The sequence below is a fragment of the Papio anubis genome, chromosome X (assembly GCF_008728515.1).
Source record: "Papio anubis isolate 15944 chromosome X, Panubis1.0, whole genome shotgun sequence".
In the NCBI taxonomy this organism is placed as follows: domain Eukaryota; kingdom Metazoa; phylum Chordata; class Mammalia; order Primates; family Cercopithecidae; genus Papio; species Papio anubis.
Window position 1 is genome coordinate 123,722,904 of NC_044996.1, and position 13,911 is coordinate 123,736,814.

A 13,911-nucleotide genomic window follows, 5' to 3' on the forward strand; every position below is an offset into this window, starting at 1 on the left:
CACTACCATGGCAATCAGTCGGAAGGTAGTTTGACCCACTTTTCTCACTAAATTGACTGATGTAACAGCTGTTTTGGAGACTCACATTTCATTTTCCACCTGTGGTACAGATGGCCCCTGGTTCTTCTTTGTACAACTGGTACTTTCCTCCACACAAGTGTCTCAGGGGACTGGGGAAGCACTTTGCTCTCTCTTGCCTTGTATCTAATCTGATGGTTGCAGTGCATTCTAAAATAGACAAGAACTGATACAGCTTGGTTTGTGAACACCCACTTTATAATTAACCACATATACAAATGGCCAACTAGTATTTTTCATAGGATGGAGGGAGTGATGTATTCACAAAGATACAAAGACCCCAGGGATGTTTCTTTTTTCTTTTTGTCTTTCTTCCTTTTTTTTTTTTTTTTTGGAGCAACTTATTGCCCAACAGATGGAGTGTTTCTTGAACTGTACCATACCTTTCTCATAGAGCTCATTGGGCAGGAGGGTGGAGCTAGGGATGGTATTTCTTTACCATAAAAGCAGAAATAAACTCTCAGGATTTGTGGAGTCTTGGGGAGGGAGTGGGATCTAATGATTCAGTCTCTGGCCTGGACCTCAGATTAAGTTTCTTAGGAAGACAACATTGTGAGGGGAGTAGTTAGACAGCTTGGCTTGGCCACAGGGTGGGTTAAGCAGGATTTTGTCAATTAGCTTCAGGCCCCAGCCACATTTTAAGGCATAGTTTGAAAGGGAAAATAAAATGTGGATTTGAAATAACATATACATCCACATTTATTATCATTATCTAGTTTGCAAACTTGGAATTGCTTAATTTTGTAGACTTAAAATTCGTTCATTGCCTAGCTTTGCATGAGGATAATTACTGTTTAGAGATCATAACATACCATCTCTGAACAGAACAGATCACCTCTATCACATTCAGTAGGTTCCTCATTTAAACTCAGAAGGATTTTTGATCCTGACACCCTCTCAGATGTGAAGAGGATGTTCCCCAGCAGGAAGCCAGAATGAATCTTTGGCTGTCTGCCAAGGCCTGTGAGCACTGACCCTGTCTTTGGCTCACCTATGGTTCTGGTAAGACATTTGCTCTGCTCACAGAGCTGGAGTACACCTATCTGCTTGGCCCAGCCACAGATGGGCATGTGCCCAACTCTGAGGCCTTACGGCTAAACCTTAATAAACAGGGCTGGTCTTTTGCGTAAGACAATCAGCTGCTTGCTTGAAGTGATTTGAAGGGTATTGACAAGCCTCTACTAAGCTTCCCAAATCTCTCTTTTGACTGAAACACTATCATCATTAAGCCACAAAATAGCATGTTGGGATTTTCTGTTAATTATTTCCCTCTACACCTGGCTCCTTTACAAGATGCAAACATTTAATTCTGGTCTAGCCACTTCCTAGCTGTGTGGCCTTGGGGCAAGTTTCTTAGCCCTTCTCTGCCTGAGTCTCCTCAACTGTAAGACAGGGATGATAATAGTACCAGATTTATATGGTTGAGATGAGGATTAAATGAGTTAGTACATGTAACTTAGAACAGTTAACAGTGTGCCGTTATTATTAAATCTTTGGTGTTTGAGCATGAATGAGCAGGTCAGATTGTATTGTCTCACACAGGAGAGTTTAGGGAAAAACTCAGTAGGATATCTGGCAATAATGAGGGAGATGAATATGGTTCACTATTTTGCCAAGTTTTACAAATACTCTGTGACCCCCAAGGGAAACATTTCCCTTTCACAACAGCCATTCCTGAAACTGAGAATGCTGCTGTAGCTGGTAAGGCTTCTTTTACACTCTCTTTATCTAAGCCAAAGAATGTCTTTCATGTCCCTTCTTCATTCAAATATCCACTTACAAAATTAAAAAAAGACTTATTTATTAGCCAAATGGGGCCATCTGGAACCCTGTTTGTTTATGCCTTAACTTACTATAATTCTTACAATTACAAATCCATAAAATAAATGGAATCTGATTCCTGTTACGTTTTTAAAAGATGAGAGAAGTTTCATTTAAGAACATGCACCATTAACCCCCTTCTTCCTGAGTCAATATCATGTCTAATTACTAAATATATTGAATTATAATTTCTCATTATATGTGACTTTATCAAATCAAGTGGTAAAAGTCTTACGCTGATAAATTAAAAAACACAATGCATTGAAGTTTTAATAACTTGAGAGGAAGGTACCTATTAAATATTATTAATCTGCATATGTTCACTTCAAAATTTTTGCATATAAACATGTAAGTACAGACATTGGCTTTAATGTGTTAAATGTGCCAATATAGAACATTTTGATGTTACAAAGTTAGTAAATGTGAGTTATCCAGGAACTTAACAGAAGGAATTGGAAACATTTTTCTCTTTCATGCTTCTTTATTAAGATCTACTCACCTAACAGCCGTGGGAACATTTATAAGTGAGGAAACATTTTTTATTTCACCACTACACGTATATAAAACACACACACACACACACACACACACAGAGCACTTTATAGCCTTGTTAAAAAATTCTTTCTGAAAGCATAGCAAAGAACATTTTGGAATATCTAGTCCTCCAAGTGGACGCTTTATGGTTTTAATTATTGCTTCTAAATCTACATTTATAAGTGATAAATTTGTATGCATGACAAAACAAAACAAAACAAAAACAAAAACAAAAAACCAGCTGCTTCTAGGGCTCTGTACACTGACCCAGGGAAACAGTATTTTCCAGATATTTACAGCAGGTATAGTCTACATTGAAATACTTTATCATTTTGTTTGGGTGAAACGTTAGCTATTTCATCAGCACTGTACCAGATCTAAAGAAAATGACTGTAGGAAAAGCCATTAGCCCTTAGTAGAAAAATAGCACCTCAATATTTTATGTCTACTCATCCCCTCCGATAAACAATTTTAAAACATTTCTATAAAGGACGTGTCTACTAAGCAATTTGTTAGAGTTTGGGGAAGCTTGAATACTTTCTTCCTTTAGGTTCTAACCAATTTGAGAACTAGACATAGGATCCAGACAGGGATTAACACACACCATCAGCTTTAATACCCAAATGACAGGGCTGCTGGTGGGGGTTGAGGGTAAGGGTGGGGTGGAGGCGGGGCATAGAGCATAGGGCCCACCCTCTCTGGTGAGAGGCAAACATGCAGTTACTTATTTCTTTTCCCGGGAACTGTATTGGTTCACCCAGTTGTTGGCCAAGCAGATGGAGCTCTCCGCCAGTCTGTGTTAGTTTGGGTCCTTCAGGAAACTGACCCAAAGATATTTGCTGGGGAAAACACTTGTAAGGAAAAATGGGAGGGAGCTGCATGAGGCTGGGAGGGAGAGAGGGATAGAGGGTTGGGTGGAAGCATCTCAGACTTCAGTGCTGTAGTGAGGCAAGTTCTCCAGGTGAAGTCGCTCCGCAGACGAGTCCCATGTCTCCCAGGAATGGGCCCGCCTTAGAATTCCTGTAGCAGTCACTCATTGGCTACAAGCAGCCGTGGGAAGTGTGACCTCAGCTTGGTGATGGATGGCTGGATTTCAATGTGAAGCAGCTGGAGCCGTCATTCAATTATCCTCTCTGCAGTAAACTGATCCGAGAGGCGCGTTCTCAAGGCTGCCACGGTGATCAAATGTTCTCCACCACCTTTCCCTGGGGCCACAGAGAACAATCCTCCCCTACCCACCACCTCTAGCAAATAGAAGGAAGGGGCTAATGATCAACCTTTTTTCTGTACACATGAGTTGAAGTTCTCGGAGCCACACACAGCAACTGATCTTGTTTTATAGTTACCATTATATGTGTGTTTGGTGTATGCACATAGAGGCATAGATTTTCATTATGGTACATTCTTGGGATTGATCCAATTAAACAACAATCAACAAGTATGCACGCGCACCTCTGTGCCAGACATTGGAAATGCCACAGAAAAGGATAGGATGTGGGTCCTGCCCTAAAGCTGCAACAAAAATGTAACATTCAATGAAAGGAAATTTAAAATACTTCTCAAAGCAGGAGAGAGCTGGGCTTCCTCTGCCGCTCTCCCTTGTGGTGCCCATATTCAAAAAGGTTTTGCTTACGTTTGTTTCAGTTTGTTTATGCATCCCAAAGATGTTATTTGAACAAAGACTGGCAGCCACTACACCCCAAACAAAACAGGAAGCTCCTGGACTAAATTATTGTTAGAGCTTGCTATGCTCTAACATTGTACAAATCTTTGCTGTCAGGCATATTATAATTGTATGATTACAAATTAAAGTCAATCTTGTAAGATGTTTCTCTTGGAAACACAAATCCTTTGAACTAGTGGTAATTTTTGTTAGTTATCAGATGTTGAATGTACTCTAGTGTTTTCTAAGTTATGTGGAAATTACTTGTTTTCTTCTTCCAACTTTATTCCACACCTCATAACAAACTTTAGGAGATTTTATTGAAACTCTAAGGCTGTCTCAACAACACAAGGGACAGTCACTCTGCTAGAAACACACTTTGACATCATTGTTGCTTTAATTTTTTTTTTTTTTTTTCTGGTTCATGCTCATGGCCCAAAGAGATCAAATGTCTTTTTTGGTGAGTTGGATTTCTTCTCCTTTCTCTTCAGGGTGTTCCTCCCACCTCAGATGAGGAGAAGAAGCCAATTCCAGGAGCAAAGAAACTTCCAGGACCTGCAGTCAATCTATCGGAAATCCAGAATATTAAAAGTGAACTAAAATATGTCCCCAAAGCTGAACAGTAGTTGGAAGAAAAAAGGTGAGTGAGAAACTATCTTCTTTGTCTCAAAAAGGCCTCTGTAAAATGATTTAAGGAAGCCTTCCACTGAAGAAATCTGGAAAATTCTACAAGAGTTCATTAAATACCAGGGGCCTTCAATTTAAGTCAGTATTTCTGGTGCAGTTTTCTGGTAAAGCCAAGTTTTTGGGCCTGTCTTATTCCATCACCAGTCGTGGATCCATTGAGGATGTTAGCCTGCCATTCTCCTTCTGATCATCCTTCTTAGTTGTGGAAGGATGAAGTTGGGAGAGGAAAGATGCTTGGGAAAAGGCCTTGAGGTTTTGATCTTGAGGTCCAGGGAGCCCTCCCTCACTTCATGCTTCAGTTTCCTCACCCAGGTATCACAAAAAGCAACAAGCTATTCATGAGCTAGAGGATCAGAGGATCAAGGAACTGAACAAGTTTGGGAGTATAAAGAGGCAGAGACCCAGGAGTTCAGTCCTTTAATCAAGTAACCCAGGTTTGTGTAAGGCAGACCAAGAGGATGCCATAATGACTCTAGGGTAGGCTCAAAACTTGCATGCTGCCTTACAAGGCACTGCAAGCAGGGCTTGTGATCTTATTTTCATTTTAATTGCATCTGTTCAATAATGATCCCCTGGTGAGGGTTCAGACAACCCTCCACCTGGCTCCTGTGGATTGGTATGGGAATTCTGCCAGCAGGGGAGTGTGGAATTGGCCCAAGTCATCACTCTTTCTCCTAGGAGACCCTGGGAGCAAATCTACCCTTTTCCAACACTACTAAGCCCACAATGTACAATCTATTCCATTTCTTAAGCAGAAATTTAAGTCTAGAGGAGAGGAATCTGTATTGGGAACATAAAACAGGTTTTTATCTGGTTGATTGTCCATTCATTCATTTAGTCACTCACCCATTTATTCAATCAATATTTATTGAGTGTTCACTACATGCTGAACACTAGAAACATTTATTCATCACTTACCATGAGCAAGATACTGTGTGAAGAGCATTATGTCCATTTTTTTTAAGCCTCATGATACCCAATTATTGCTCTCATTCTTGAGATGAGTCTTAGAGAGACTGAGTTTCCCCATCTATCATGTATTCTAAAAATGGAGTCTGCCTTCAAAGTTAGTGCTATCACCTACTTGTTATATTGCTTCAATCCCTTCCTCCCACCACACCTTACAGATGGATTGCATGCTTCCTGTTGGTGTTGGGGTGAAATCTTCTGACTGGATGGCAGAGGCAAGCAGTGGGGCAGATAGGGCCCTGCTGTATCTTCTCCTCTAGACAGAATAAGGAACAGAATGTTCTGTGAGACAGTCCAATGCATTGTGGCAGTGTTATTTGTGTCACTTACACTGACTTACTTGGATGTTTGCAAGTTAGTTCTGCCGAAAAGGTTTCTTTATAGTCAGAGAAAGTGAGGAGCTGTTTTGAGTTAAAATAAAAGAACAGTAACTGGTGTTTTCAGCACAGTTACATAAAAGAACACAGGAGTAAGAGTAAAACAGAGTGGATCTATGACCATAGATTGAATCCCAGGAACCTGGATGGGGACAAATTGATGTGAGCAGGAACTAACCTGACACGTGGCTACATGTACTTGTTACTACTGATGACAGAATGGAACAAATTGATGAGTGAGTATCACATTCAGTCCTGCTTGTGTTGCCAAGTTGAGATGAAATATTTCAGTGTGGTAGGGATGAAGTTTCAGAACTTCCTTGTTAGAAAGCCTGGAGAGGGGAACTTAACTTTTTGTCATATTGATTATCATCACCCAACCAAGGCTGTTCAGTTGGACACATGAATTTTTAATGCAAACTTTAAAGGTTTTTTACTTTTATGAAATCCATGTTGACCTAAATTTAACCTCAGTTCCAGTTTCAGAAGAATTTGGTTTTGAAGACTCAGAGGAATGCTGTTTTAAAATGAGCTTAGAGAGGATCTTGCAGTGTTACTCAGCAGTGGGGTTGATTCAGTAGCCTTGGCTGTGTGATTACAGGGAACAAGGAAGAATAACAACTCAATCAAATATTAAAAATGTACCAGAATATCCAGAACACATTTTTGTTACTTTATTTTCTCAGAGAAGACTTTAATGATTCTTCTCTCCTTAACAAATTCTAATGCAAAACCACTCAGAGAGACCTATTTTTCTTTATTCTTACGGTAAAATCTAAGTTGTCAGGGTAATCGATCTGAATTCCAAATGAGTACAGTCATTGTTTTAAGCCAAGGAATGATCTTTACTTTTTGTAGCAAGCTGTTTTGCTTTTGACTTATTTTTCTCCTGCAGATATGTCAGAGATTTCAAGACTTCAGTAGTCATAGTCTGTGGTTACAGAAGGAGAACATTTCTTAACATTGATTGATTCAGTGAACTCATAAGCAGTAAATGCTCTCGACCAGCCATCACTTAACCCTTCACTGGTTGGATTGATTATTTTTCTTCTTGGGTCACCACTTTGTCACCCACCCTCACCCTGTGTTGTCCAGTTATTTGATCAAACAGATCATTGGTTTGAAGATTGAATAAGTCCATCATGTCCATAGTGTCAAATGCAGTGAAAACCACAAGGCTCAAGGTCCACATAATACTATCACTATTACAGTACTTTAGACATATAGGACAGGTTAGCATCTCATTTTAGCCAAGATGAGTGCCTCCTTTTATGTGGGATTTCAAATTCTTTCCATGCCCTGTGTCATGGATAGAATTGTTAACAGGAATCAATTAAAAACATTACAGAACAAGAATCAGAAAGGCCAGTGACTACCCCGTTGGGCACCAGAAATGGTGGCTTATGGGAAAGGACTTGGGGCCTAGACCCAAACTGGAACCAGACCAGGCAATATAGAGACAGCACATACCAAGTCAAAGCCAAAAGACACAGGAGTGTCCCAAATGGGGCCTCAGTCCAGGCTGGAACTGGCATGGGACAGGGAAGGTAGGATGTTCAGCCATATAAATTTTGGAATCCTCCTGGCTGTGATTTAAGGTAGCCAGATGGTGACTTAAGAAAGTCCAAGAACCAGATGAAGAGGAAGGACCAGTGGCAAAATCTAGAAACCAGGTGTCCTCCAATACTTCCAATCCTGCTTGTTTGCTGCATTATCAGGAATCCCACAGGGCCACTATCAGAAGCCACTGTCAACTTGTTTGCTTACAGTTGTAGCAGATACCACCTCAGGCTTCATGGACAAAGGTCTGGGGAACCTGCAGAACTGCTCTGGGCTGGTGTCCAGACTCTGTGTCCATTTCTGTTTGCTCCCGACCCTTAGATCAGAGCATAGGTACTCAGTAAATAACCCTTGAAACTAGCTTCTATACCATGAGCACTTTCTTCTTTCTGTAGTAAAATGTATAGATATAAAACTTGGTCCCTGCTCTCAGGATACTTAAGTCTTGATGGAAAGATAAAATACTTCAAAAGGTAGCTAACAATTCAAAAATTAGATAGCAGCTTAATTATTAAAGATATCCCAAGGCTGTTTATGACCCACTAACAACTAGGCAGTAGAGATAATGTTATGACTTTTGAGGGGCTAAGGTATGATTTGGGGTCAGGGATAATTTCAAAGAGGCAGTGGGAATGGAATGGTTTAAACAGAGGCTCAGAGATCACCTCTGGACATATGGAGCATTCAGGGTATTGTTAATAATTAGACCAGCCTAGTGAGACCAAAGAGTTCCTCTAGGCACTACATCTTAAACTTTTGGAGCATAACAAAATAAAACCCACAGCCTGCCTACACCATCTCATCTCTTTTTCCAATGGTAAAAGAATTAAGTGATATCAAAGAATTGAAGAGGAACAAAATAAGTATCAAAATGGTAATGATGCATCAATTATAAGAAAAAGAAATGATTAACAAAGGTAAAATCTAAGAATAATTCTACAATGATGCTGATGAGCACCAAGAAAGTTGCAATTGAAAGCCTTGGGACTGATGAAGCTCTAAAAAGAAATTCTCATTCTGAAGTTGCAGGAATCCCTTCTCTCTGTGTTGGACATTTCAGCATGGCCACATGTGTGGCAGTCAGACTTCATGGTTATATACTAAACTAGGGTTTTAGAAAAATGTGAAATTTTAGTGATTCTTGATAGCTCACTTAGCAGGTTTTGGTTGTGTATAGAAGTGAAAATCTATGGAATTAATCCCCATTCGTCATTAGGAACTGAAGAAAGCACTTGTGTTTTTGCCTCGAGAAGTCTTTTGAGGTCAACCAGTGGGCCTTGGACCATACTTTGAGAAACATTGCTGTAGGGCAGTAAATGAGAGTGAGTTGGAATGATCTGCAGCGCCTTTTGTACCCATATACAGCCTCATAATATCAAGTTAGTCTCTATCTCATACCCCATATCAGCTAGCCAGCCCTGATTTTGGATTTTGTAGATTTGAAAAGAATCTTTATAATGCCCTGTTGGGGGAGGTGTGCCCTTATCTTAGTCTGCTCGGGCCGCTATAACAAAATACCATAGACTGTGTGGCTAAAACAACAGACATTTATTTCTCACCGTTCTGGAGCTAAAAGTCAGAGATGAGGATGTCAGTATTGTTACGTTTTGGTGAGAGTTCTCTTCCTGGCTTGCAGATGGCCATATTCTTGCTGTGTCCTTTGATGTCTCTTCCTGTTCTTATAAGGGTGCTAATTCTATCATGGGGACCCCACACTCATGACCTCATCTAAACCTAATTAACTCTCAAAGGTCCCACCTCCTAATATTGTCACATTGGGGATTAAGGCTTCAACATATGAATTTGGGGGAGGGACACAAACATTCAGTCCATAACAGTCCTCTTCCTCCAGCACTCTGCCCCATCCCTAGCATCTTCTGTTTATCCTGTCACAAACTTACCGAATCGTAATGTATTTGTTTTCTTGTTTACATCTTCTTTATGATGCTATTGCATAGCTCCTTTAAAGGCTGCAATTCACATGATACGTATTAGGTACACAGGGCAAGTCTGGAGGATGTTGCCAGTGCCCTGACCACAGCAAGTGTGAGATCACTTAGAAATGTAGACATTCCAAGTCCTTGTAATCTTAGGGAGCTTACCACTTTAAAAGAAAGACTTGCTTCTCTCACAAAGGTCCATAGTTAACATTGTTGACGAAAATCAGTAATGGGCCCAGAAATTTGACTTTAAATTAATTGATTGTATTCCTCTGGGAAACTAAAAAATTAAGGAAAATGTCAAATTTGTCTCATATTCCTCAAAAGAGGAGAAAGACGTGTAAACCAGAAGAAAACTTAGTATTCGAGAATTCTTTGGCTTTATTTTTCAAATAACATCTATGTCTAGATAAGACATATTTACCAACCTGTCATCCAGAGAGTTGTCATCTCTGATAGGGGAGAACATAAGGCGCTCATTACTCTTAAATGTTAAGCATTATCATCATTCCTACTGATTCAAGGGCTAATTCTGAGAGTGTTGGCAGGAAGGCAAATTGATATACCCAGACAATTGATAAAAAGTGTATTTAGTATGTAACAACAGACCTCCAAAACATATGAAGCAAAAAGCGACAGAAATGAAGGGAGAAACAGACAATCTAATGATAATAATTGGGGACTTCAATATCCAATTTTCCATAATGGCTAGAATAACTAGACAAAAGATCAACAAGGAAATATAAGACATGGACAACACCATAAACCAACTAGACCTAACATATATAATATATATAATATATATACACACATGTATGTATATATACATACATATACATTATATATGTATATATACATATACATTATTTATGTATACATTCTATATGTATATATACATATATACATTCTCTATACATGTATGTGTGTATATATATTATATATAGTGTGTGTGGATATGTATATATACACACATATAAAACACTGCCCAACAACAGCAGAGTACATGCATACACATTCTTCTCAAGTGTACATGGAACATTGTCCAGGATGGAACATATGTTAGGCCATGAAATAAGTCTCAAATTTAAAAGGATTGAAATCATACAAAGTATGTTCTATGACCATAATGGAATGAAATCAGAAATCAGTAACAGAAGGAAGTTTGCGAAATTCACAACTTGTGGAACTTAAACAACATGCTTCTAAATAACCAATGAGTCAAAGAAGAAATCACAAGGTAAATTTAAAACTATTAATACTTTGAGGCGAATGAAAACAAAAATACAGCATACCCAAATTTATAAGATGCAATGAAAGCAGTACTTAGAGGAAAGTTTACAGTTATAAATGACTATATTAAAAAAGAAGATCTCAAATCCCATAACCAACCAATCAAATCAATATTAGCACCTATTCCATATTTGGGAAACATGCCCTTTATCATCTTATAGTAAACTTATGATTAAATTGATACGTGAATGGAAATATCATTCCTTTTAAATGGTAAGGCATAATAAATGTAATAAATCTATTTGTATAGACACTATAACAATGTAACAGAGGCTGGGAAATAAAAAATGATTGCCCAGTAGATCACCATTTTAGCAAAATACTGACTTTGGTATTTCCCCTTCTAGTCTTTTCCTCTGGGTTTACATGTGGGATGCAATACAACCAAGTTGCTAACAATATGTTGATTTGGGGTTGTGAAGACTTGGTCTCATTTCCTTCTGTGCTTGCAACTTTGCACTCTATGTCTCTATTTTCTTGTTTGGTAAAAGCAGAAAATGGCACCTCTCTCAGTCAGTAGTTGTGAAGGGTTAGGCAGATGTATTTTTGAAAGTATCTCCAAGCACAGTACCTAGGATGGGTAATTACTCAGTAAATAGGAACTGGTTCTTATATATTTTCTTACATAGCATCATTTATAGCACTTGTATAGTTTTGTATCTTGCTTTTTCCACTTTACATTTTATCACAAGATTATTTTTCATGTTGCTTTTCAGCCTTCAGAATTAAGATGATTTATTTCTCATAGTCTTTGACTTATCATGATTTCATAACCTTTTCCTTTTGCCAGAAGACAGAGGACTGATTTATTGTTTTACATAGAACTAGACTTAAAAACACTTCTCCAAATGTCTTCTGTGTGGTTTGTGGAAATTTTTTGTCCTCATTTTTGAAATGTTCCCTGCTTTGACCCAATTACAGAGCTCTATTCACTTTCTCTGAAGGAAATGGTTTTATGCTGAAATTTTTCATTCTCTAGTGAAGCCACATTTCTTTTGATTTGTGATGCTCTTTTTAAATTTTTCCTGATCTTCACTTGCTTGGATAAAGACAGGTTCTGCAGTGATTCTGAACTGTATCAAGGTCTTGTTCATTTGTTTTCCTGGCTGGCAAAACTCTTGTTTTAGACCCTGGTTACAGCCTTTGTAAAGGTGGGTGTAAAGGACTCTTGAGAGTGAACGCAAGAAGACTTTGAGTTGATTGTTGCAGTTGCTTTAAGAGCCTCTCAACAGTAAACACACAGAAACTACCAGTGTAGTTTCTATTAAAACAGAGGTTTGGAGGGTGTAGTGTGTGAATTATCAGGAAGAAGTTGGAATTGGTGCGAGAGCTTTTAGGAAGTAGACGTGAGACCAGAGAAACACATTTGCTTCAGCCAGCTTGGTGGAAAGCAGAGGTGACTCAGAACCCAATTCTGTTGATCTTCCTATACTGGCACACACATTTCCATGGGCCAAAAGACAGTTACACCTGGCACCTGTTCTACTGTCAATGTAATGGAACTCATTAATCTATCTAATTTGTTCTCAGTGGGCCGGGGGGAGGGTGTGGATTTTTCCTCCCAGGGGACATTTAGCAATGTCTGCATACAGTTTGAATTGTCACAACTAGGGGTGGGCTGCTACTGTCCTCTAGTGAGGAGAGGCCAGGTATGCTATTAAACATCCCACAATGCCAAGGATGGCCTCCTACAACAAAGAATGATCCAGCCTCAAATGTCAGTACTGCTGAGAGTGAGTAACCCTGATTTATCTGCTTGAAAGGTTGATGTCAGGTCCATCTTGCTGCAGACTTTTCTTTCCAAGCAACCAATGCATTGCATTTCACAGAAATTAAGACAGTAATAAAAAGAGTAAAGTAATTAATTGCCCAATATTTATAATCTCTTCACAGTAATCAAGACTTAGGAATGAAGCACTCTTAAATATGATTCTTGTCAATTGGCAGATTAAACATATTTATGGTATATGGTCTATGTGGAATTGCCTCTAACCCAACTATTTTTATAGGTTATCTTTTCATCTCAAATGTATCAGAAAGCAGTAGGTTATCTCAGCAGTTCTTCAAGTCTTCTAAAGTATTAATGTGAAGCATTAGTAGTCACCAGCATCAATATCAATGTCATCATTTTGATTGTCTTCATGAGCATTCCCATTTATTATATGCTTGTGATATGCCTGGTACCATATTTTGTACCTCACATGCATTATTTCATTCATTCCTTGGGCTGATTGCATGAGGTATATACTACAATGCTCATTTTATTTATGGGAGAGTGAAGGCTAAGAAAGTTTATGCAACTTGACCAAGGTCACCCAGATTGTAAGTCACAGAGGTGAGGTGCAAACCATCATCTGTCACACTAAACAGCCAGTCCTTTTAATCACTATCACCCACTGCATTCTTTAAAAATGTTCTTTTAGTTATAGTCTTTGCAAATAATATTTCACCATGTTGGGTCAGAGCAAAGCAAGCAAAGGCTAAAGAGATTACAGAAACTGTCACTGTCACAAAGATGAGCACTGAAACACAACCCTGGCATGTTGGTTGGTGGGTTCCTTTGTTTGCTCATTTGTTTATTCATTCACATATTCATTCTTTTAGTTAGTCAGCATTTACTAAACACAAAAGATGCACCAGGTGCTGAGTATATCAGGCATTAGGGATTCAAATATGCCAGAGCATCTACCCTAGTTCACAGTTTAATGGGCAAAACATTGCATGGCAGCACAAATAATTTGCTGTTTTTAAGGATTTTGACAAAAAGGAAGAGTTAATGCCCATAAATATCAGAGAAAGTATGAGAGAGAAAGAGAGAGAGAGAGAGAGAGAGAGAGGAAGGGAGGGGAGGAGAAAGGAGAGGAGAAGTGACAGAAAAACACTGATTATGGCAGTGCTGGGGATGACATGGACTTTGCCCAGTGCTGACAAAACTGCAGCAGAGGAATACCAGACCGCTGCAGAGCCCACCTGCCTTTGCTCCGGAGATGAG

General features: G+C 39.0%; 1 protein-coding gene across 1 annotated transcript in view; it reads left to right on the top strand.

Annotated features, from left to right (window-relative positions):
* Nucleotides 1–13,911, top strand: part of SMPX (small muscle protein X-linked) — a 52,573-nt gene that overhangs the window by 16,098 nt on the left and 22,564 nt on the right. The window contains exon 4 of the mRNA XM_003917488.2: nt 4,588–4,736. Within this exon, the coding sequence (XP_003917537.1) occupies nt 4,588–4,722 (135 nt within the window). The 3' untranslated portion in view covers nt 4,723–4,736. The remainder of the gene's footprint in view (nt 1–4,587; nt 4,737–13,911) is intronic.